At 38.3% G+C, this 26,372-nt stretch overlaps 1 protein-coding gene across 1 annotated transcript; it reads right to left on the bottom strand.

Moving 5' to 3' along the window:
• Window positions 1-250: 250 nt before the first annotated feature.
• On the bottom strand, window positions 251-26,003 carry Terf1 (telomeric repeat binding factor 1). The gene is made up of 10 exons (XM_076924321.1): window positions 25,688-26,003; window positions 23,931-24,026; window positions 20,681-20,802; window positions 18,881-18,967; window positions 15,820-15,969; window positions 15,183-15,295; window positions 9,165-9,224; window positions 7,142-7,227; window positions 4,140-4,249; window positions 251-1,227 (listed from the first exon to the last, which is right to left on the bottom strand). The coding sequence occupies exons 1-10, from the start codon at window positions 25,959-25,961 to the stop codon at window positions 1,066-1,068; spliced, it is 1,260 nt and encodes a 419-aa protein (XP_076780436.1). The 5' UTR covers window positions 25,962-26,003; the 3' UTR covers window positions 251-1,065.
• Window positions 26,004-26,372: the final 369 nt, after the last annotated feature.

Raw genomic sequence — 26,372 nt, forward strand, 5'->3', positions numbered from 1 at the left:
ACTCAAGAAACAAACACACTGAAACACAGACACATTTTGTGAAGATTTGCACTGCTTTGCATTGTTTGACATCAAGCTGCCCCCCAGAGCAGAAACTGTTATCACAGCAACTTCTGACGGAGGTGGGCAGTTGGAGACAGAGTGAGGTTGACATATATTTGCCTATTTTGACTTAAGATGCCAGCTTTGGAACTAATCATCAGGAAAGTGGGTAAACACAGTGACCCCAGCATGTGAGGTAGAGCGTGGATCAGAAAACATACAGCAATTAATGCTTCTGTTTATTATGTATATAAGGCAGCAAATTCAAGCAAGCAGGAAAGCAATGCACTTTGAAGGAAACACACAATGCTGAGTCTCTTGTAAATATTTCAATAGGCTGAGACTTACTTTCACTTCTTAAATACAGCACATAAAACTCAAATGCTAATTATTCATCTTTGACTAAATATTGTAATGAATAAATTTTTAGTGAAAATTCAACTTCCTTTAAATGAAACTATTGAGAGATGTCAATCGAGGCTTGTTAGAACTTATGGGCTGAACATCTTTCTAGTAATAAATCTTTAGTAAGTAGTACATTAGCCATAAATCGAGCAGCAAAGTCACATCAAAGGATTATTCCACTTTAATTCTTTAAAAAAAAATCTCTAGGTGGTATTTTGTTAGGTTAGTTTACAGACATGGAATAGAGCAAACAGTAACTAGTCATAAATACTTTTTATCTCATCAGGCACTTCCATATTAAAACGGAACATGGGATGGGGCACTGAATTTGGTAGGGTTCAATGTATCTATATTTTACAAAAATAAAGATTCTTATAGAAAAAAATGATGGCATATACTTTTTCAGCACAAATTTCCTATAACACAATCCTGTCTCTCTCTGACTGACACACACACACACACACACACACACACACACACACACACACACACACGCACACACGCATGCACGCACACGCCTTATCGTTACTGACCAGGAAGTTGTAACAAAATGTAGTGATCCAAGCATTTAAATGTCCTTTCATTAAGCTGAAACAAACCCATCCAGCCTTCAGTGTCTCAGCTAATCAGTCTCAGTCTCTTCATCGTTCTCCACCTATCTTTTAACATGACACTTGTTCGGTTGTTGAACTTATAATGGGATAGTATTTTAGCCCAATTTCCTTCTCCAAATTTCTTCACACCACACTTCAAACTTCTGTCTTCTTCCCAAAGCCATGTCTGTTAAAAGAACGTAAAAGTTATAAAAAAAAAAAAAAACATTCTTTTTTTTCCCTCCCCCACCGCCCCAGGGTTTCTCTGTGTAGCCCTGGCTGTCCTGGAACTCACTCTGTAGACCAGGCTGACCTCGAACTCAGAACCACCTGTCTCCCAAGTGCTGGGATTAAAGGTGTGCACCACCACTGCCCGGCCAAAGAAACATACTTTAAAGAGAGTATATCTTTTAAAAAATCAGAACAATGATTAGTTTCTTAAAAATAAAATGATTTTCTAAAATATATTTTTGTGTATATGAACACATACACACATACCATGTAAACATTTTAGGGTAGTTTTACAGAATCCCAGCCATCTACAATGGGATGTCTATAAAGTAACAGTCTGACTTTCATTATAGTATCTTAAGAATCGCCGGGCAGTGGTGGTGCACGCCTTTGATCCCAGCACTTGGGAGGCAGAGACAGGTGGATTTCTGAGTTCGAGGCCAGCCTGAAACCCTGTCTTGAAAAACCAAAAAAAAAAAAAAAAAAAAAAAGGAAAAAAAATCTTAAGATTACTCTACATTTCTAAATAGAACTCATAACTGTATAGTCCTTCACTCATAACCTCAGTAAAAACTCTGTGTACCTGCGATGGGGGAGGCACACACACACACACACACACACACACACACACACACACACACACACACACACACAGAAAGTACAAGCCTTCTGTAAGACAGACTTTCAAAAACCCAACTATTACTAATTAAAATGTACAATTAAGTTGGGATAAAATGCTGAAAAACAAAAACCTAAATAAAATCTAATACTTTGCATGGAGAAAGTACTAACATTTAATATTTGGTATAGGTGACCAACTAATTATTTCTTTTTTGGATGATGAAGAATTTGAGTCTAACACACTACTTGTACACTAACACAGCTGTATTATCCACAACAGTAAGATGAAAAAGCAATCATTCAATCAATGAATGAATTTGCAGCATATAATATGTAGGGAATATTATTTATCCTTAAAAGGGAAATTCTAACAACATACTGAAGCCTTAAGAATATTATGCTAAGTGAGATAACAGATTTGAGAGGACAAGTACTGGGGCTGGAATGACGGCCCAGTGGTCAAAAGCACTGTTGCCCTTCCACAAGACCTGGGCTCAGTTCCCAGCATCTTCATGGTAATGTACAACTATCTGTAACTCAAGTTCTAGGGGATCCAATGCCCTCTTTTGACCTTTTTGGCACCTGGTACATTTGTAGTAAACACTCACATAAATAAATAAATCTTAGGTTAAAAAAAATGACATAAGTACTGTATAATTTCATTGATAATGAGGTTCCCTGAATTGTCAAACTCTGAGACAGGCAGTAAAAATGGCAGTCACCAGGCATGGAAGAGAAAACAGAAAGGAAGAATTATTTTAATGGGTCTAGAGTTTGCTTTGAAAGATGTGGACAGACTGTGATGGTAGGAAAACACAACACTGCACACTTAACAATGATTAAGGGGTGGTGGAGAGAGCTTGGTAGTTAAGACTGCATTCTGCTCTTGCAAAGGAAAGGACCTGAGTTTGACTCCCAGAACTGCGGTGGGCGGCTCACAACTGCTTGTGTCACCAGCTCCCAGGAACCTGACACTTGTAAGCACTTTACTCACACAGCCCTACTCCAGAAATAGATATAAAAATAGTAAGTTTTAAAAAAAACTCAAGATGATAAATTTCACATTATGTGTATTTTAATACAATTGAAAAAAAAAGGTAAGATTCATATTAGAAAGTCCTGGTGTTAAAAAGAACTCAGAGCAGCCTGAAGACAAATAGGATATTAAAGCTGTTTTACAGATGACTAAATACCAGAGACACTGATTACAGCCACAATCGTTGGAGGTTTGTATGAGCTATCATTAGCCTGTATCTTCTGCTTTGTGTCTCCAAAATGACATAAGTTATAGTAAGAGAAAAAGCTTGTTATAATAATTCACACTATGTAATCTTTGTGTGTGTGAGGGGTTTACTTCTCAAAGGCATTTACTTTTTCCCTCAATGGAATAAGTGTATAAAAGGCTCTACAAATTTTAATGAGGTAGGCCCAAGTACTTCTGTTTAATATACACACACACACACCAAAAGCTCTTACATTTGCAATGATCCAATCGCAAACAGGTTGGGGAAAAAAACCCAACACATCTTAAATTGAATAAGAAAAATGTCCCAGATACAGTAAACCAACAACAACTAGATTTATTGATCTGTTGTCAAGAGTTAGGAAATCAGATAGAGTACATCAACAGTTTCAGATACTGGAAGAATAGTATTTTTTTTTTAAAGATTTATTTATTTATTTCATGTGAGTACACTGTTGTTGTCTTCAGACACACCAGAAGAGGGCATCAGATCTCCATTACAGATGGTTGTGAGCCACCATGTGGTTGCTGGGAATTGAACTCAGGACCTCTGGGAGAGCAGTCAGTGCTCTTAACCACTGAGCCATCTCTCCAGCCCCGAAGAATAGTATTCTTAAGTGAGAGAAACAATGTAAACACTGAAGCTGACCAGAATTAAAAAAAAAAAAAAAAAAAAAAAAAAAAACTAACCAAAGCCAGGCAGTGGTGGCACATGCCTTTAATCCCAGCACTTGGGAGGAAGAAACACATGGATCTTTGAGTTCGAGGCCAGCCTGGTCTACAGAGTGAATTCCAGGACACCCAGGGCTACAAAGAGAATCCTTGTCTCAAAACAACAACAAAAACCCAAAATGACAACAAAAATGATCAAGGTATTATTTTCTATTTTGTGTGTGGTTTTCAAGTGCTTAGAAATCTTATTTAAGTTAGCCCTACCAGGAAAACTTGAGTATAAACGCTTACTTTAATGTTTATAAATGTTATTCACATATAGTGAAAAGTACCTGTTTTTTCTTGCGCCGCCCATGTTTTTCACTAGTGTCTGGCTGATTCTTTGAAACACATAATTTTTTACTTCCACTGGTTCTTCTGTTTCTTTCTGTTGTTATTCCACCTATGAATAAAAACACTAACATTAAGTCCATGTAATGTTGTACTTGGGATTGTATTAAGTAACTGTTTCATATTAGGGAAAAGAGTTTCCAAAAATTGCCATAAAATTCTATTTACTTTAGTTATTCTAAGAAAATGAACTCTTTATGTTAAATTCTTTTCCCTTCAAATCTGTAAGCATCATCTCACCTGCATAAGTAGGCAAAAGTACTTCTGTACAGGGTCACTGAATCTTTTCTATGACAGTGCTGGGGGGTACTTGATCCAATAATAACCCTTCCCTTACTTTACTTTGTTTTTGTTTGCAACAGCATCTCACTATGTAGTTTAGGATGGTGGAACTCACTCTGTAGATCAGACTGACCTCAGACTCACTCATAGAACTCTCCCTGTTTCTGCTTTCCAAGTACTGGATTAATGGTGTGCACCACCATGCCTAGTGAGTAACTCCAACGCTGAATTCAATATCATAAAATGTAAATTAAAAACATGAATTTATAAGCAAATGTTACATGCTAAAGAGGTAACTTTTTATTCATAAGACATAATTGTTCCTTTTGATCGTCATGAGCTAGTTATAATTTACAGTAAAACTTTCAATTAGAATTTTATATAACTTGACAAGATTCTAGCAGTCTACATGGTCCCTGTAATTCTCACAAAGCTCATTCATCTCTTCACACTGCAGTTTCCAAAGCTACTCATAGCTAAGCAATTAAATAGATGAATAGATTAAATAGTCACAACAGGACTCCACCGGCCAGCTCCTGGGATTGCATTGGCTTACTTGCTACTGTAATATTTTATAGCTTTTCCAGAAAGTATTAAACACTAGGCTACAGCTTGCTGCCTTGAAAGCATTTACCTGGGTCCACTGCACTGGCTATGGGACTTGAAATCAATGCGACTACACTTAGACCATACAAAGCTATAGTAACTGGGATATAACAACGTTATAGGAATGCACTGAGACCCAAACATTAGAAATCTGATAATTATACTGGCTGGACTCTAGTCAGGAAAATAACACACTACCTATAAACAAAATCTTAGTAGTGGAAAAAAGTGTTTAAATAGGGCTAGAACTGGGAGGGGAGCTAATATAGACAAACTCGTAATTATAGCTTGGGATTTCAATGCCTGTTTCTCAGCAACTTTTAGAACATATAGGTAGGAAAGAAGAACTAGAACATCAAAGAGGCACTATGAATAATTTGACCTGTGACAACTTTTATTAAATGGTTTTTTTTTTTTTTTTTTTTAAAGAATACATATTCTTCTCAGGTATGCATCAACAACAATCACCATAACAGACCAACGGTAGGAAAAACCATTACAAAGTCCTTTAAGGGACTCAGCAAGTAAAAGTTCTCAGTGGGCAGCCTGGTTGTCAAGAGTTCAATTTCTGGTAGAAGGAGAAAACACTCCTGAAAGTTTGTCCTCTGACGACTGGCACTTGGGAGGCCACTGCAGGAGAATAGATTGCTGCACGTTCATGGCCAGCTTAGGATACAGGTCTCTTTTTTTGTCTACAAACTATTCTCAGACCACAACAGAATTAATGTGGAAATCAGTAATAGAAAGATATTTGGAATATCCTTCAATTATTTGGAAATTAAATATGTAAGTACAAATAGTCCGTAAGTTCAGGAAAGTCTAAAAAGTGAAAAATCACTTTAATTAAATGGAAATCCAAAACCAAAGCAGTAATCAGGAGGGCTGTCCAGCATTACGTGCGTATCCTGGGAAGACCTGGCCATGTAAGGGAGAAAAGCAACTCATATATCAGGGGAAAGTCGTGTTAACGTCAGATTCTCCACTGGAGCAAATGAAGATTCAGCTTGTTTGCGAAGCTGTGACCAAAAAGTATTTCTAAAGGGTATTATACTTAGACAAAAAGCTTTACAGAAAAAAACAGAAAGTAGATAGTCTTCAGTGTTTAAGAAATTTAGAAATTATAGACTTAAAAAAAAATTCAGACAAAATAGTAAAGAAAATAAAGATGCAAGGAAACAGGAAGGCTGATGGAAGGATTCATAGAATAAATCTGACTCATCAAGGCAGAATTTTATATCAAGAAATCCATGCTACAAGCCTCGATTACATAAAACAGAAGAACTAGGCATGGAGCCACACACAATAACTCCAGAAGCCAGGAGGCTAAATAAGAGAATCCTAAGTGTGAGATAAGACTAGACCACACTGCCAGACTTGGAACTGAACAAAAGGATTCTAATTTATGTTGGGAAGCCAGTAACAACAGGTAACTGGGAGAAGCAGAAGATTGGCTTTTGGGGACAGATTTTTGCTTAAATCGTCTAATACTCTAAAGTTTAAATGTATATTTGCAGACACAAGTATAACCAATTTTCAAAGCACTTCATATTCCTTATTCAAATTTAAAAAATTACACTCATTTATTTACGTGTGGGCATATGCTGTGTACTTATGGAGATCAGGGGGCAACATTAAAGAGTTACTTATTATTTTATTCAGACACACAGTATACTGATGCTGGCAACCAGTCAATATTAATGAGCCAACACCACAGTGTCTTTAAATAGAAACAAACATAAAATCAGACTGTGTATTATTAGTTGATAAAAAAAAAAGTTACGGAAGATCAAGAATACCTAAGTACTGATTGAGAATTCACTTAGTCAATGTGAATAACGAACTGTGATTGCATTTATCACTCCAAAGTCTAAAGTTGCCGAGTACAGCTGAGCAGAAAAAAACAGTGCCAAACACACGCCAACAAATCAGACAGGACTATCGAAAGCAGCTAGCCTTCTAAAGCCGGCCTCTGGGCTTCTGAGGTGCTTTGCTGCAGTGCTGTGGTGGAAAGGAAGACAGCTAGTGCATCCCTCTCAGCTACAGGAATAGTACTCACATTTAAGAGTTCCTCTTCTTGCTTCGTTCCTACTGAAATCTGGTTGACTACTTCTGTGGTTCAACTGAGATAAGTTCTTGTGAGACCTAAATAAAATGTGAGAGCTCGTGACTGACTCCAGAGACTAGTGAAGAGATAGTGGGAAATGATCTGTTTTCATCTTTGCTATAAAATCTTCTACACTGGCCCGTCTCCTTAGTGACCCATGTTCATTTTTAATAATTCTATTGTCAAACTTCCATGTGTTTTATCTTTCTACAGCTCATCTACTCAGAGATCAAGATTTTGCAAATAGATTGAGGGAGAAACGAAACCAAACCAAACCAAACCAAACCAAACCAGAAGAACTCCCAAACACTCCTCAAACCACACACATTTATTTTTCTTCTTTCCCATGGCTTCTAAATCATTTTCTGCAGAATTTTCAAAATTTCTTTATCTAATATTAGATCCCTTACTTTATAGATTCAAAGACTTTTTTTTAAAGGTAAGGCTATATGCTGTTAATAATGAATGTGGCATGTTTCTTTAACAGTCCTGCAAAGCTAACATTATCCTAATCTTCTTTTATAATTTATTTTTATTTTATGTTCATTTGTGTTTTGCCTGAATGTCTGTCTGTGTGACCATGTCAGATCCCCGGCAACTGGAGTTAGACAAGTGTGAGCTGCCATGTGGTAGCTGGGAATTGAATCTGGATCCTCTGAAAGAGCAGCCAGTGCTCTCTCTCAGCCGTTCAGTTTTCTTTTCAGCCCTGCATTATTCTATTTTATAAGATGCAAAAATAGAACCTAAAAATCAATGTGCTTGAACTTAGGTAGGTATGTTACCCCATCTAATATATACACATTGTAGCTATACTTTTAGCCACAAAAATACTCTACAACTAGCAAATTCTTTCTTACCTTTCCTCGCTCCTAAAATACTCTATTGTATTGTTTATAATGCTATTCTCAAACTCTTCACCTTTGTCTATTCCCTGACTCTATGCCAGTTCTACCTTAGGACAGCATTCCTCTTCTTCTGACCTTTTCAAAAGAAAGCTTACGTTTTAGCCCCAAAAGTCACAGTGTTCCAATGATGGGTCTTCCCATGGTTGGTTTGTACAGTGCCGGAGACTGAACCCAGGTCCTCCTTGCACAAGCAAGGGCTCTACCCCTAAGCTCTAGCAGCAACTCCAGTAGTTTTTACTTCCCAGTGACTTCCATGCCTACTTCCACAGACATCTCAGCCATATCACCTTCTACCATTCTTCACTGCCAATTACCATCTTCCCAAGAACTTCCCATCATTCATCTATCTTGTTTACACCTAAGAGGTATGATTAAGAATAATTTCAAGTCAGGCATAGTGGTGCATGCCTGTAATCTTAGCACTGAGAGGCTGAGGCAGGACAATCAATGCAAGTTTGAAGCCAGCATGGCCTACACAGTAAGTTCCAGATAGCCAGGACTACACACTGAGACCCTGTTCCCCGGCCTTCTCAGGTGTATAAAAGCTAATATAGTGATTTTATGGACAAATCACATAACATCTTGGATTCTAAAGTCCTATCCAGCAACCCCTTCCACATCCCCATACCCAGCCAGCAACCCAACTGAGCTATTTCTGCAGTCCTTTACAAAGACTTTCTGGTTTTTGGACATCTTAAGGTTGTTTCTTACAGCATTTATAGTACATAAGAAAATCTTCTAATAACTGTATAATTGGAATATGGGATACTCATCAAAAACTGCAGCTTCCAGGCCTTTCCTGTTCTAGCAGTAAATCTTTATTTAATACCAGAGCAAACTCATGGCTCCTTGTTAGTCTAATAGACACAATGTAAAATGATCCTAGGTCCCATATTAAAGTCTTTCTAGACAAAAATTTCAAGACATTTCAGGGTCTAGAATACCTGTTGAGCTAAACAGGACTCTAAGCTACCTCTAAAACATACTACTTACATGCTAATTATATTTAAATGTACACAAATTGCTATTATCAGTGATTTTTAAGAACAAAGACAAATATCATACTTTACCTTACTGAGGATACTGTATCCACTAAGGATTCAGTTTCTGTAGACTGTTGGCCATTAACACTTTAAAAGAAAAAAAAAATCTAAGAATATATACAAATGAAACTTTATATGGGGGAAGCACAGTCAAGACATCTTTTAATCCACCAGAAACCTCTCTGGATGGAAGCATGGAAGACCTATGCAGTCCATTAAAAGGCAGCCAATCTCTGCTCGGATGTGTTTATGAGGTACAAGTCAAACTTCCCCAAACACGAGTTAATGCTACAATCAAGCATTTACCATGTTTCCTTTAGAGAACTCCTATGTCAGAGTGTCTTTTGTCAGCTTTACTGGAGTACAACTGATAAATGAAAAACCACATGTGCTTCATGTATATAATTTAATGGTCCAACTTTCTTTCCTTCTCTTTCTAAACAGTCTCAAATTGAACTGTTGGGAGATTGTGGTGGTGTGTGGGAAGTGAGATGAGGTCTTATGTAATCCAGGCAAAAATCAAACTCATGTCTCTCCTGCTTTAGTCTCCCAGGTCCTAGTATAAAAGCTATGAACCATTACATTTCCAACTGAACTTAAAAAAAAAAAAAAATCTCCTTTGCTGGCACTAAAATAGCATTCAGAAACACAGCAAGACCATGGTCAACTCCATCCTCCAATGAGCCTGTTTTGCTTTTCTGAAATCACATTTGCTCTTGCATCTACCGAAATATATATATATATATTTATCATTTTTTTTTTTTAAATTCTTGAGACAGGGCCAAGGCTGAAGCCATGCTGGCTTCAAGCTTGCTATATAGCCAAAACAGACCTTAAACTTCTAATAGTGTTTCCACCTCCCAAGTGCTAGGGTTTTAGGTGTATGTTACCATTTTAGGTTTTATGCTGTGTTGGGAATCAAATCTAGGGCAGTATTCAAGATAGTCTAGTACTTTACAAACTAAACCACACCCCATATATAAAGATCTTAACCAGCTGGGCACACACAGCCTTTAATTCTAGCACTCAGGATCTCTGTGAGTTTGAGACCAGGCTGGTCTATATAGCAAATTTCAAGCCAACCAGGGCTACCTAGTGAAACCTTGTCTCAAAACAAAACTACTAAAACTTCTGGCTATCTGAACTCCAATATTGATAACTTATCTATAGTCTAGCAATGAATTATGGGTTGTGTGCTGTGGTTTGTATTATATGTAGCTAGGTTAGCTCTGAACCTTGTCTCTCTTGCTCTAGTCTCCCCAGTGCTGGGACTGCAGGTGTGGGCCGTCCATCATGCTTCCCTTGGAAATGTTTTCTTTCCATACAATTTCAAAGACACAGACTATTGTTCTGACAAGCTGTGGAAAGCAGTGTCTCCCTGTGATTCTGGAACTTGAGAAGTGAAAGTAGGCAGACTGAACTTTAAGGACATCCTCTGATACATTACCACTTTTGTGCTTGTGGTCATTAAATAAAATAAGAATTGCATGAATCCAAGCACTACAATAATGCAAATGTCAGCTCATAACTGGGATGTCTCTGAAATGAAGGTTGGGAAGGCTATAAATACAGCAAATAGCCTGGTCAAAATACTACTCATCTGTTAACAAAACAAAACAAAAAAACCACCACAAACTGTCAGGTAAATAGATGAAGAAGAAAAAAAAAAAAAAAAAAAAAAGGCAACCTGAATGAGGTAATTCAGACCTCAAAAGACAAATATATGTTTTCACTTATATGTGGATGACAGCTGTTGATAAGGAAGCTATAGTCCATATTAGCATAAAGGTTAGGTAGACAGTAAGGGACTAGTAGTGGGAAGGGATTTCTTCCTAGGAAATGGAAATAGAATAGACAGTCATGGATGGACAAGGCAGGGGAACTGGAATGGGATGAGGGAGGAAGAGAGGGAGGCAGGGAGGAAATACGGAGAGGGAAAGCTAAAACTAAGAGCCATTTTGAGGAGACATATGAAAACCTCATACAGTACTAGCTTTCTATTAATACATACATTCATGAAGATTATCTAAATGAAATAGTCAAATAACAGGCAAGTCAAAGCCCCAAGTGAACATCTCTTGTCACCAAACGAAACTTCTAGTCTGGGAATGGGTTATGTCTAATTGAGCTGTTGCCAAAGTAAACTGACAATAGGTCCTAATCTTGAAGACAACACACACACACCTCATTGAACATGAAGAAATCATGCTGACGACTTCCTAAAGTCTTCACCTCTATTAATTAGTGTTCATGGTACTGGAATGTATTCTGCATACTACCAAAGAAGGTAAAGACAAACCCAACTACAAACCCTTCAGACTATAAGAGTGACCTTCCTGCAAGATCCACTGGTGCAATAGTGGCTCAAACCTTGTGGGAGTGACTAATCAACTGCTTTGAATTAAGGCCCACTCCATGAAATGGAATCCATACCCAGTGCTGCTTAGGGGGCAAAGAACCTGAAATTAGATAGTCCAGTGCTGAGTCTGGCTTGGCCATGCAAGGGAGAGCGTCACATGGTTTCTGCCCATGGAATAGAGCCAGCAGGACATGGGGCTCCATGGCTGCTGTGGGCATAAGGCTTGTTTGTATACATACTTTCATGTTCCTCCTTTGAGGAGTGTCCTCTCTGCCAAGGTTAATGACTCCATGATAATAAAAGACAGCAGGAGTCTGGGAGGCAAGGGTGTGGCCAATGTCTCAGCAAACTGGCAAATGCTGAGGTCTTCAGGACAGCCCTTAATGCTATGGGAAAGAACTATGAAAACATGGTTCAAGAATATATAATTTCTCAATTATGCAAAATAAGGATGCAGTATGAATCATATAAGGAGCTTCACAGATCTAAAAGAACAGAGGCAGACACACTGTGATACAATGGTAGGCAGATACAAAGGCAAGCAGATTCCTGAATTCAAGATCAGCCTGGGACAGAGCTAAGTTAGACCCAGGAGTGGTAGAAATGGCTATTTCAGAGCATCCCACCCAGCTAGCTTATTGTCTGTGCTCATAAAGGCCGGCAGATCTCTGAATTCATTTGCAATCTTTAAAAAAAATGTGCTTGGTGGTTGTTTTTCTAAGAGTCAGGGGGCTGGGTTCATGGAATACTAATTGGTGGGATAATCAAAGGGGACCTGGAGTAAATTGCTGAATTGATATGTAAATAAAACTAGGCCTTGATCTGAGCTATCTGGTAATCTCCAAAGAAAGTTGTCTTAAGTATAACACAGCCCGTCACCATGTACCCCATGATTTGACTTCTAGTTGTTTTCGCTGCTCCTAGACACCTCTTCCTCAGAACCTCCTTTAGGCTGAGGCTGGGACCTCGGGGAACCAAATACTACTGTTCCCCTAAAGGAACGTAACAACAAAATGACTAATAACATTCTGCTATACTCCTAGATCCGTGTCTCTCTCAGCCAGCATAAGAAGTTTCCTGCTGTAGCAGATGAGAACAAATACAGAGATTCACAGCCTGACGTTATACTGTGAAAGGCCTTACAACACTCATCCTTAAAAGGGACGTCTCCCATCAAATCCCTCTCCTTAGGGATCAGAGAACTATGTGGAAGAGAGGATGAAAAGAGTATTAAGAGTCAGAAAGGATGAAGGACACCAAGGAATCAAGGCTTTCTAGAAAACTAGACTGGTGCACATATAAATTCACAGACCTATGGCAGCATGCGCAGCGCCTGTACCACAGAGAGTCCTGGTACTGGGAGGGGAAGTAAACACATGGCCCATCACTAAGAAACCACTTAGAAGGGTAGTAGCAGATAGCCCAACACAAAATGAATTCAACAGCATCTTTGGAGGTTCTTTCTCATGTTAAATTGATGTGTTTTTTGCCTTTTCTATCTTACAGGACCTTTGGGTATACATCATGATTTCTGGTTTGGGGTTTTTTGGATTCTTTAGTGTGGGAACATGTGTCTTTGCACCTATATATGTTTCCTGTACTTTTGTTTGTTTGTTTTGTCATATTTGTTTGTTTCTGATTCATCCCATTTTATTATTATTTCTTAGATGCCAGTTTGTTTTCTAATGTGATGCAAAAGATGTGGATCCAGATGGGAGGGGAGGTGGGGAAGAACTAGGAGGAGCAGGGATGGTGAAACCATAATCAGAATATATTGTACTAAAAAATCTATTTTCAATAACAGAAAGTATGATTTATGTCCTGTCCCGAGTTCAATCTCTAGTACTATGAACTAAAAGTTTTAAGGTGTGAAGAATCTAAACATTTACTTTTGCAGAAGCCAATCCTAGACCTTACTTTAAGGATGTATTTGCATGGTACAAAGCATATTATAATTTTGGATAGAAATCATCAGAAGTATTTCAGGGATGGAAAGATAGTTGTATGTATAAAGACAAGGAGAGCCATAGTATAAAGCAGCAGATGAGAAGTTGAGGGTTCTACTTTACACTCTGTACTGTGTCTGTATCTAGGAGAGCCTCTCAAACACGAGTGGTGCTCTGTAAGAAGAGAACACAGGAAATGTACTGATTAGCTCCAAGAATCATGGTCTATGTTTTAATTCTATTATATAGCACTATTACACTGGGCAAGATGGCTTCAAACAAAACTAATGAAATCAAAATGAGATACTTAATTCTCAAAATGGGTTGCCTGTTAATGACAAAACAGGACTTCAATATACCCTTTGAGATGAATGAGGAGCCAACTGTCCTTGGGTACAAAGAAACAAAAGCCGGGAGGGCTCTAAGACAACTGATCCCTAGTCCTAAGGGGTTACAATGAAGAGTGTTTATCTAACTTTGGTTCAACTCCTACCTTTAAATATAGTTCAGATAGCATCCTTGGAACTTTAAGTATTATATGGGTTACCAAATCCATTCATTCAGAGATCACAAGGTTCTAACCACCTAGCCTTCAGTTAATTGTCTAACAACAAAAAGAATCTGTCATGGGTTAAACAGAAGAAATCTTGAGTTAACAAGATGGCTCAGTGGGTAAAAGCACTTACTCTGAAATCTGATGATTTCATTTCACTTCCCAGAACCCATCCTCGAAGGAAGCAACCAACTACTTAACACCCTCTAACCTCACACACTCACTTACTTACACATAAGCATGCACTCACATACACAACAAATAATAAATACAATTCAAAACAATAAAGAATCTTCATGGTCAAAGTTTATCTTCTTCAATAGGGTTAGCTTGAAAGACAGAAGATAAAATTTTACCCTTAGTGTCCTGAGAGATGGCTGAGGTTTACTGCCAAGTTTGACTACCTAAATTCCATCTCTGACACAAAACAGAGAGAGGCAACTCCCACAGGTTGCTCTCTGACACTCCTTCTACTCCCTAGCTGTGTGTGGTGGCATAACTTATGAAGGAGCACTAAGGTAGTGGAGGCAGGGGGATGAGGATCTGTTTAAAGTCTGCCGCGGTGATAGTGAATGTGTGATTAAGGCCAGCTGCAGTTACATAAAAAGCCGTTCTAAAGAATAAAGCAAAACCAAACAAGCACAACTCCCAGGTAAGGATGCTGTTCAAACAAACAAAGCCCAAAAGCAAAACTAGCCTTGAAAATGCGTGACATTTTCAGACAACCCAAGATTGACCCCGCCTTACAACAGACTGGACTAATTAGTGCACTTCCTGCCGCATTGAGGCCAACTACTGTTTTTTTTAGTGGTGCATCATATGCTTGAAAATATGGAGAACAATTATCTTAATATACTAAAATAATTTAGTGAGATCTGAGCTCAAATAAGAAGCAAATGAACCAGGTTTCTAATTCCAACCTCATTTCCTAAGCACACCTTCACTAAAATTAGTAAATAAATTTATACACATTAAACTGACATCTTCTCACTCCCTACATTTGTTTAACATAATTCGTGTAAGTCACGAAATAACACTATAGTATTTCCAATATTCAAACAATCAATCATATTAATTAGAGATCATATCAATTACTCAATTATTACTTTTAATAATGGCTTAGTAGCATCATTTATGTTAAAGACATAATATTCCTAAAACAAACTAAACATCAAGAGTATACAAACCTTTTCTCTTTACTCAAATGAACTTCAGTTTCTGTTCCAGTGCTGGTAGCATCTGGTTTATCCTTAGAAGCTAGTGTCCTTGCTTTCTCATTTTCCACTACTTTTGTTGCTGCCTTAAAAAGGTTGATTATGAAGGGGAAGGGGAAAAAAAGAATGAATTAGGCATTTGCAACACAGTCTTTGATGTAGCAGCAAAATTATCTGTTCACAGGTCAACAGAAGGTACCAAATTATTTTCACGATTATGACCATACTTGCAACTCCATTATTATTGCTTGGCTTGTAAGCATTATGAAAGTTTTTTCTCCTGCAAATATATATGATAAATAAAATGTTCTCTAGGCAATTTAAAATAAAATTTTAGTGGCTGGAGACATGGCTTAGCAGTGAAAAGTTTTTCTTGCTCAGGTGGCTTACAACTGGAACAAGGAATGTGACGTTCTTTTCTGGCCTCTGCCAGCACACGCCCACATGTGTACTTATTTATGTACGCACCTAATTATTTTGAAGTAAAATCACTTCAAATTAATGAAGATAGCCACTTTAACAACCCACTAACTTAAAATTTGGATTAGATTTTAAGCCTCTCTGTTAAGTACTCTGTTATAACAATTTCTCCTTGAGATAGCATGTGTACCTTTATTAGGAAAGTTGATGATTTCTCATTTAACACACAGTCCACATAACTCTGAATTTTCTCCATCATGTAGTTATAGCTGAAGTGTTGAAAAACGGAGTGGAACACATCTTTCTGAGAGATTATCTTACGTAATTTTCTTTCTAAATGCTAAAGAACAGAAATGTATTGATATAAAACACAAATTTTATTTCCTATAAATATATTTGATTGAAAACAATTATTTTGTAATAATAAACTAATAGAGATACAATTAAGAGTTATAATTCTGCTTTAAAAGACCCATGTATTGTCTTCTTTTTTTAATGCGTCTACATTTTGTTCCAGACACATAGGAAGAAACAGAGATTATAAACATAATTCTTTAAAAACAAAGCACTACCAATATGGCTAAAGCCTGTCTATGCCTGTAATCTGATCCCACTCTTTGTGCTCACCCATAACTACTATTCAAAATTCAGAATTTACTATCTTCATAAACTCCTTCGGGCTGAAGGAATGTTTAGTTTGTCAGAAACAGTGGAGTCTAAACACTGCCTTGGGCTCCATTTCCAGTCCTGCCACCTTCCCAAAAGTAAATTTCTTTATACTTGTATATTTATATGTCTATAAGCAAGAAATAGTACTATTTACCACAGTTTTAATTTTATTTATCCATTTTGGGTGCATGTATGTGTGCTGATCTCCGCATGCATCACCAACACTGGAATTACAGGTTTCTGTCACAGTGTCTGATGTTTATGTGGGTGTCGGGAATCTGAACTCAGGTCCTCATGCTTCTGCATAGAAAGCTCTTCACTTCACTGTCCCTGAAGTCTTGTGGGTTTGATTCTGTACAAATGGTACCATTTGTGTGAGAGTGGTCCCCCCCCCCCCCCGCCCTGAAATTTGCTATATTTTCCTTAGTTCTATATTCTTGGCAATTACTTATGTTAACATGTAGAAAGTTATTGGTACCACTGTCTGGTACACTGATCAACCATCATTTGTTCATTTAGCTGCTTGAAGAACTTAGTTTATCTGCTATTACTGCAATGCTCAAACATTTTCTCTTAATATTTTTTGTGCTCAATGTAAATTTTTCTTCAATAGTAGTTGTCTGAATGCTGGACAAGCAGTAAATACTATAGAACTTGAAAAGAACCTGTAAGCTTGATCTTAAACTAATTGTCTCAGTAAGACCTGGGTTTTCTCTTTAAAGTTTCACAGCTTTTAGAAATGTAGAGCAAACATAAAAAGTCATTCTAAGACTCTTACCTAGAAATGAGATTTGCTGGGATGTGTGCGTGCATAGTTTGCTAAGACTCTCTAACTCATCAATTTATATTCCAGAAAGGAAGATATGGAGGTGCCTAAGCACCGTGCTGGCCTTTGAGCCAACTGGTGATGTCCAAATCAATGGAAATTGCTGCCGGTCCGAGAGTATGGCAAATAGTTCAATGAGTGAGTTGGTAAAGCCCCACTGATTATGCCAATATTAGAGAGTCTGAATACTTTAAGTGCTTAATATTTATTGGCCATAAATTTCCTCTTATGAGACAGAAGGAGAGTAGAGTTTTCATTAATCTACTAATACTAAGAAAATATATGGGTAGGAAATTCAACAAAATCATCTGGCTCTCAGCTGAAATTTCAGGGGGAATTATAGCCTTAGAGAAGGGTCAAATCAGATAACGCCTTACCTCAACTATACCCTACTAAATTAGGCTAAGTCAGTTATTAATTAAGCTGAATCCCCCTCAACTCTATCTACTAAAATATCAAATGGCATTCCATCTTTAATAGTTTTCAGGCAAATTAAACCAAGTATATTGGAACTATACATTTGCCAGGAAAGCTGAAATGAAAACCACAAGGAAGGGCTACAGAGCAAGTGTTGTTAACTCTTTTGAAAAAGTACTGGCTGTGCCTACTAAAATTCAATGAATCTTACTTGAAAAGTGAACAGCAAGTAAGTACCACAAATGAGTATGTCTAGCCAATCACCCAGGAATTCTACTTCAAAGTATACCTGGCATGACACCATTATAAAACAAATCTGTAGTGGTAGACTCTGGTTTGTAGTTACCCTGGAGAAGAAAGGCATTTTCTCAAGTGATTGAAAGATTTGATGAAGTTCTAGGTTTTGAGAAAAAAAAAAATCTTACTATAGTCAAAGTAGTCTCCAATTAAGGATATTAGCCCCAAGGCTCCCCGACCCCTATGTGCTGGATTACAGGCATGCACTATACCATTCCGGGCTGATCTTTCTTTTTGATGGTGCCAAGGATCAAATCTAGGGCTTGTATATGTTAGGCAAATCTTAGAGTGCTACCATAGAGCTACTTTCTGAGCTAGGTTGTTTCCTGATGTAGGGGCTCCTCACATAACTGTGTTCCCTGGTGCAAACATACCTACTTACATACTTAGGATGCATTATTTTCATCTATAGGTTTGAAGATGCTTAATTTACCCCAGTTAACACTATTTTTTTTAAACAGTGTTTTTTAAAACTATTTTAATAACTTGAGGCCTATTGACTGAATTAACATACACAGACACAAACTGCAAATGATCATATAACAAACTCCAAGCTGGGTGTGGTGACACAGTCTTGAGATTCTATCTCAAAGAAAGAAAAGGAAAGGGAAAGAAAAAGGGAAAAAGTACAGAAAATGGGGACAGACCTACTAGTACATGTCTACAATCCTAGTACTGTAGTGGTTCAGGCAAAACAATCTTGAGTTTTGAAGTTAGTGTTGGATATTGAACCAGACTTTATCTCAACAATACAGCAATATAAACAAACAAATAAGAAAGTTAGGCCACTCTATATGCTGTCTAATGTGGCAGCCACCAGCCCTCTATGTAGCTTCTGAGCCCGCAAAATTTGTTGACTATCAAGTTGGACATACTGAAAATATAAAGACTTGATATTAAAGAGGGTAGCTAAAATATTAAATCTTTGTACTGATTAATGTTAAAATTATCTTTTTAATATACAGAGTTAGGTCAAGCTTTCCTTTCCTCAACCCATATAAAGTTATAAAATTAATTCTATTGTTTTAATATAAATAATTACCGTGTGAGATTCTGGATCACCAAATATTCTTTCAAAAACTTCTTCTGCTTCCTTAAAGCTGCCAATTTCCATACAAACAGCTACAGCCTTAAAGACAACACATACAAACCTTAGGTTGTTTTTTAAAATATTCAACCATTATTTGACTAAGTGCATAAAATTAAGTCTGAAAGACTTCATTAAAAACATTTTTATGCATTTTATTTGATAAATATATAGTCATTTTTCAGTGATGAAATAATTGTCTTAAAAAGTGTAAAAAATTATCACTAGTTCTGTGTACATTTACATGTTTAGCATCCCAAAGCAGGAATTAATAAATTATAAGTCAATTTATTATCTGGAAAGACTACTGATCTTGCTGTTCATTTCCATTAGAGACAGTACACCCGCGCTCCACAGAACTGATGTCAAACTCATACAACAGTGTGGAAAGAGCAGAAACACACTAAATGCTACTGTCACCGTCTCAATGTCTACAAGTGTAATAAACAAAGTCAGCATTCCTCAGAGACCCAGAGATTGTGAAAATATGAAAAGTCTTTGTTCTAAGCTGAATTTGTATAAGAAGCAGTCATTTTTCTATCCAATGTCTCTTGTCTCCAGGTTCTAATTTCACCTGACAATCACCACATTGGGGAAAGTAGGAAATATTCTTGGGTTTCTCTCTCTTGTACAACTTAACAACAATAACAAAATATCTAAGGCTGAGTAAACATTTATTGAACTAAGAACATATCTGCTTTGACTGCAATACTGATTCTATTTTTTTTTTGTTTTTGTTTCTTATTCTTAAGCAGTCTGTTAAAACTGTCTTAGCTTGGTTAAAATTCCTGCATACTTTTATTTATAAAAATCCATGCACCACATGTGAGGCCCTGGGTTGAATCCCCAGAACCACCATCAATCCTACAATAAACAAGCCAAAGTACCTGTTATCTCCCACCCCCACCTCATATTTACAGTCTATAGGGAAAGAAGAAGAGCAGGAATCCCTCATTTTAAAGTGTGCTTGCTCGTCTTTAAATAGCTGTAGTGTTTCCTGTACCATGGAGGTTGCATATGTCCAAATATAAAACATAAGTTCTGGGCCTGGTGCTCACGTGAAGACTATGAACTGAGGGCAATGCTAAGTTTTAAAGAAAAGATTCACTAAGATTTTCACAAGGTTCACAGCACAACTCTTAACAGGTTACTTTTATTTTGGATGTTTTCATACTTGTGACAGTTACTATTAATTTTCAAGTTCACCTGACTTAGAAACTTTTTTCCAGAATGGTTTAACTGAGAAGTGAGGACCAGCCTGAACATCAGCAGGGCAAGGGTTATGTCATGGGTTGAACACAAAGGAAGAAATGAACACTCCCATTCATCTCCCTCCTCCTGACCGAGGACACGAGATGACCATCCACTTCACACTCCTACAGCTAGCTATACCTTCCCCACCCACATGGACTGCACCTTCCCAAACTACAGGCTAGAACAAACTCTTCTTCTCATTACTTTTTTCATGTCTTCAGATTTTTGCTCTCTATATGCATAAATCTCTGTGTATGTGTCTACTTGGGTGCAGCTGCCTGCAGAGACCAGAAGAGGGAGCTGGAGTTACAGGTTGTTGTGAACTCATAGTGTGGGTGCTGGGAACTAAACTCAGGTCCTCTGAAAGAGCAGAAATGCTCATAGGCACTGAGACATCCCTACAACCTCTCAAGTTGCTTCTTGTTAGGTATTTTGTCTCACCAACGTGAAACATAATTGATACAATATTCTAGCAAAGCAATAAGCACAAAATACTTATACCTGAATTTTAATTAAGTTCTTTATTTCCGCATGCAGTCTATCATGTTCCTTTTCAATTGAGTCCCAAACCATCAGGGCTGATTCCAAGGGGGTAATCCGCTCATCAACTTCAAACTGTGCATCTTTAAAACAGAGAAGTAAGTTAACTGAGAGCTAAGTGGAACCTTAAGAAGTTCATTCTATTCAATTATTTTTATCCAGCATACACTACATTCCAGACAGTTTTCATACAGAACAGTTTAGGGAAATGATTTTTTTAGGTTAATTTGTTCACTAAAATAAAACAAACAAACAAACAAACAAACAAATAAACACTCAAATTATAAAAGTCAGAAACTTCTTTTTTCTTTGGAGACAGGTTCTCTTCAAAGCCCTGACTGTCCTGGGACACTATACACTATACAGTCTATGCTGGGCTTGAGTTCAGAGATCCGCCTGTCTCAGCCCTCTGAGTGCTGGCGTTAGAGGTGTGAGCCACTACTGCCTGGCAAAGAAAAACAAACAAACAATAAAACAAACCAAAACCATTTTTAAATTAATTTACTAACTTATTAATTTATAGATTTTTAAGACAAGGTCTTGCTACATAATCCAGGGTGAATTCAAGCTTGTTCTTCCTGTCTTGGCCTCCAGAGTACTAGGAACACAGGCATGTACTACCATGGCTAGCTATCATTTTAGGTATCCTGAAGGCAAAAATACTCTTATTTGATCATACAATTGTATTTTACATTTTGAGGGCAGGAACTACTAACTACCTATATTCCTCTAAAGCTCTAGTTTCAGAGCAGTTTTGGTTCATTTCAATGTATAGTAAATAAATATATTTAAGAGAAATTTCAAGCTGGGTACAATTTCATACACTAAACAGCACATCTACATAGCTATTTCAAAATGTTTTATTTTCTGTCGGCCTCTTTGGGCATTTCCAATCTTTCTTTCTTTCTCTCTCTCTCTCTCTCTCTCTCTCTCTTTTTTTTTTTTTTTTTTTGGTTTTTTTGAGACAGGGTTTCTCTGTGTAGCCCTGGCTGTCCTGGAACTCACTCTGTAGACCAGGCTGTCCTCGAACTCAGAAATCCGCCTGCCTCTGCCTCCCAAGTGCTGGGATTAAAGGCGTGCGCCACCACTGCTCGGCATTTCCAATCTTTCAAATTAAAAAAAAAAATTACTCATTTATCATCTGAGTTATGCTAAGTACTTAGGATACAAACACAAGGAGAAACCACCATATATGGTGACTCAAGTCTATACTCCCAGCACTTCAGAGGCTGAGGCAGGAGCATTACCAACAATTCAAGCCCAGCCTGGGTGAGACTCTTAAAACTAACTAACTAACTAACTAACTAAAACCAATTCCTGTTCATGTAGAATTCAAATATCCATGATACAATGCTGACAACTGGTACTTTCCTAGAAATATGTTATTACGCCAGTGGTTCTCTATGCTTGTTCTACTTAAGGGTTATTCAGAAAATTTCAAACATATGGATGACTAGATACCCCTGGAAACTCTTTAAGCTTCTGAATATGGCCTAGGGATGGAGTTTAGAAGTAGAACACTTAGTCTGCATACATGAAGTAAAGAGCTGTTAAGAAAATAACAAAAAAGGATAGTGAGAAAATAACCAAGAAAAGCACACAGGATAGAAAGACAATGTGTGGGAAAGCTGAGGTGGAAGATAAAACAGAGGTATACTGTTACAGATCTTCATTAGCCAGACATAAATGGCATCTCAGAAGCTTACTGCTGAATACACTCACCCTTTCTAGTTCTTTCCGAACTCTTGGCTTTGTTGAACTCAGCTGTTCTGACTCAAACTCTCCAAGTGACTGGTTCCAGTCCTGCTTCTGACTGAATTTCTCTGCGTGGCCTCATGCTAACTTTGGCAATATGCGGTACCTCTTCTCGGCTCCCTCTCATTCTCTGGCTCATTTTCTCTTCACCTGTGTCTAGCTTGTTCTCTCTGCAATCTGTTTCTGTAAAACTGTCCAAGTAAACTGCTCCCCCCTCCCCTTTTCAAGTTGCCTCAACTTAAGATATAAGGAGTAACTATATATGTAAAGCATTGCCAGGCAGTTAGAATATTCTGATTTACAAAACTATCCAATTAACTCTAATACTGTAAGTTATGGTCTTCAATTTTCCAGTTGTGAACACATCAGCATGTTATCTTTTTCAGCCACAGGCCCTGACCTACTATAGCCATCTCTTCTGCATCTACTGTAGCTCTCGTGTGTAGTAGTTTTTTTCCTAATTCCAACATTCTATTCTAGAGGGAAGTGTACCAAGACTGAGGAAATAAACAACTCAGAAGACTCAAGTTATCCAGAAAGCGCCAAGGAGACAGCTTTGCTGAGTTGCCCATTCATGCTGGTGTGAGTTGTTGATCATGCAGCTGCCTTGGAGTTATCCATGACCCTGTAAATAACTCAGTCCTACTCTGGTTTGCCATGGGTTCCACACTGTGGGGAGGATGATAATCTCTCCAGGAATAATGTCAGACAAGCTCCTAATAAAGCGGGTTACATGGCCCAGGTACGGTTTAGCATGGTACTAATATTCTGGGAGTTCAAATAATATAGTTTTATAAGTAAGCAGTTTCATGTCAGTACTGCTCACCAACAAGCATGGCTGGGAAAGAATTTTGAGTATTATAAAAACCAACGGAATTATTTTTACAAAATGGCTCATTAAATGACCATGTTGTGAATATGAGTCATGATTGATAAAATACAGTTGTTCATTACAATCTAAAATAAACCATGAAAATAAGGGAGACAGATTACAGCTAACAACCATGGTTTTGTTTTTTTTTTTTTTTTGTTTTTTTTTTTTGCATAAGGACTGGCATCAAGTTTAAATAGCTGCCAGTAAACAGTGTATATATGATAGCTGTCATCACTAAGTGATATAAGAAAATACTGAATGTCCAGGAGTCTATAAAATGTAGTCCTCCCACTACATCTGAATCATCTGGGAGCTAAACTCACAGTGAGGCAGAACGACTCTACTGTTGTAAGATGCCCTTTAAAACAAAATCTGAAGCAGGGTAAAGTTTGAGAGTCTTGTTCTAGAAAGATAAAATTATATTTGCTTGCTTTAGATATGCTTATGTGTATGACAGATGCAGGTAGGCAAACTTTCTCTCTCAACCCCTAAAACAGGAAAACATATTTATCAGTTTTCCATGTGTTATATTTATAAATAAGTTAAAAAATTTCTCAATATAAGATAAAAATTTATACTTACCAAGGGACTTTCCTGCTGCAACTCTTGTCAAAAACTGACATATATATACAGTTTTCAATTGGTAAGCTGTAAGACTGGGTAGTCCATGAATAATAGCTAAAAAAATTTTAAAAACTTTTATTAAAATATTATCACAAACTAGTATACCTATTGTGTAGACACAATACTGTGTTAAGTACTAGATTATAAACACCTGGTGATGGTTACTCTTGGGTCTCAGCTTGACTGCATCTGGCATTAGTTAAAACCTAAAAACAGCTGGGCAAACCTGGGAGGTTTTTTTTTTTTTTCTTACCTGGATCATATGAAGTGGGGAGATCTGCTTCTGCTTGGGAATTTAAAGTGGGGGGCAAACCTTTAATTCAGATCTTTGGGCCACATTTTCTGGTGGAAGCCTATATAACCAACATGGACAAGGGATGCCCTCCACTTTCCCAAGCTTCCTCCCACTCTCAATAACAAGTCCATTCCTTCACGGACAGTGAAGGCTACCTCTTTAGGATACTGGCATATACTGCAGACATCAGGCATCATAGACTGAACAATTACTGGATTCTTAAACAGTTGTTACTCTAGAGAAACCCTAATATAATACTCAACAAAAACTGATCATAAATTTACAACTGTAGATTCTAGTCTATTTTTTAAAACTCAGGGGGAAAAAAGGTTTGTAATATTACTGTTCTTACAAAATGTAACTCAAATGTGAAACGGATACTCAAAAATTATTTTTACAAGTAGTACCTGGATTCACATCTAAATTATAAAACGGATCAAATCACTACTTCGAAATTTATACCATGAAATTCTTTGTATTTTTGTAAACAGTATATGCGTAATCAACTTTAAAACATTTATTTCTTAAATATTTGAACACAAAGATGCAGTTGGCACTGCATATATGCACTGGTAAGTCAGCCATCTTCCTGGACCTCTATCATCCACACACAGGCCAGAGGACAAACCGGGGTCTCATTTTCAGGCACTGTCAAACTTTTTAAACATTTAAACAAAAGACTGATTTACTTTTATTTTATGAATATGGGTATTTTGCCTGTACGTCTGTCTGTATAACATATGTATACAGTGTCTGCCAAGGCATTAGATCCCCTGGAGTTTAAGACTTTGCCATGTGTTAAGAAGCAAAAGTTAGTGCTCTTAACACCCCTTCCTCCCAGGCCTTTGTTTTTGACCTTCCACTGCCTAAAGCTTGCCGAATTAGGTTAGGCCAGGGGTCAGGGAACCCTATCCACCTACCTGTCTTCTCAGTGCTGTACGTATACGAGCATTACGCTTCTTTTGTATAGGTTTTGGGGCTCAAACGCCGGTTTCCTAGCTTGCACGATAAGCATTTTGATAAGCTGTGCTACCTCCCTCGGCACCCGCATCCCACCCTTTCTTAATTTTTTTTCTATATTTATCTGCTATAGCTTGGATCTAGAAGGAGGCGGTAGCAACTGGGCAGGCTGCCTTCTAACCTCATCCTCCTTTTTTTTTTTTAAAAAAAAAAAAAAAAAAAAACATTTAACCCGTTTTATCCTTTATCCTTCTATGAAGCCCGACAGGTTTTTCCGTAGTACTGTTGAGGGACACGGAAGGCGTGAGGGCGGGGCGAGGACTCCCAGTAAACAGGAAGCGGCTGGTTTCGGGTGATCTGGGCGAAGCCGCGGCCTCACGCCTGTGATCCCGCCCGGGTGTGTGCAGAAAAGCAGGTCTCGGACCGCGACGCACCGCCGGCCCCGGCGGCCCGCACTCACCCTCGGCGCTGTCACGAGTCCGGTGAAAGTCCTCGGAGCGGCCGTCGCGGAAGGCTCGGCACAGCGACAGGCAGAGGAAGTCGAGCATCCAGCCCGCAGCCACGGCCTCCGCCTCGGCCACAAGCTCCGCGTTCTTCTCCTCTGTCGGGGTCTCCTGCTGCATCAGGCACTGGAGCAGCCCCGCGTCGTCTTCCGCCGCCTCCTTCTCTGGAGAATCCGCATTTTCTCGGCCCGCATTGCTTCGCACGCTAACTGAGGAGCCCGCCTCCGCCATGTTAAACAGAAAACGCGCGTACTCACTCAGCTGGCGCCTTGCGCCGATTGGCTCGCGATGGGCGTGGAAGTCAGCCAATCGTATCGCTAGGATGGGCTAGTGCCTCGAACTTGGCTTCCGATTGGCTGGAACCTGCTAAATTCCCTGGCCTTTTGGGTAGAGTAGCTTCTGGCTGGTAGGCGTGGATAATTTTTTAAAAATGCAGTCAGCGCTGGAAACAACCGGGGTAATTAAAACGGAGAGGTTTTTGCCTGCAGAGTTTGACTACATGGCACTGCGCGTCTGTAATCCCAGCAGCACTCAGGAGGGGGCGACAGGAAGATTAGGAATTAGGGCCATCCTCAGCTAGAGCCCAGGTCAGCCTGGGGCACTTGAGCCAACAGCAACAGCAACAACAAATGAAATTAAAAC

Source organism: Arvicanthis niloticus, chromosome 25 (assembly GCF_011762505.2).
Source record: "Arvicanthis niloticus isolate mArvNil1 chromosome 25, mArvNil1.pat.X, whole genome shotgun sequence".
NCBI lineage: Eukaryota > Metazoa > Chordata > Mammalia > Rodentia > Muridae > Arvicanthis > Arvicanthis niloticus.

Bases quoted from the DNA above. Each gene is read 5' to 3' on its own strand.
- Terf1 (XM_076924321.1), bottom strand. From the start codon at position 25,961: ATGGCGGAGGCGGGCTCCTCAGTTAGCGTGCGAAGCAATGCGGGCCGA. The intron at 18,968-20,680 runs GTATAAGTATTT...GTTGTCTTTAAG, and splicing joins AGAACTTAATTAAAATTCAG to GCTGTAGCTGTTTGTATGGA. The intron at 4,250-7,141 runs GTGAGTACTATT...TTTTATTCATAG, and splicing joins AAGAAGAGGAACTCTTAAAT to GTGGAATAACAACAGAAAGA.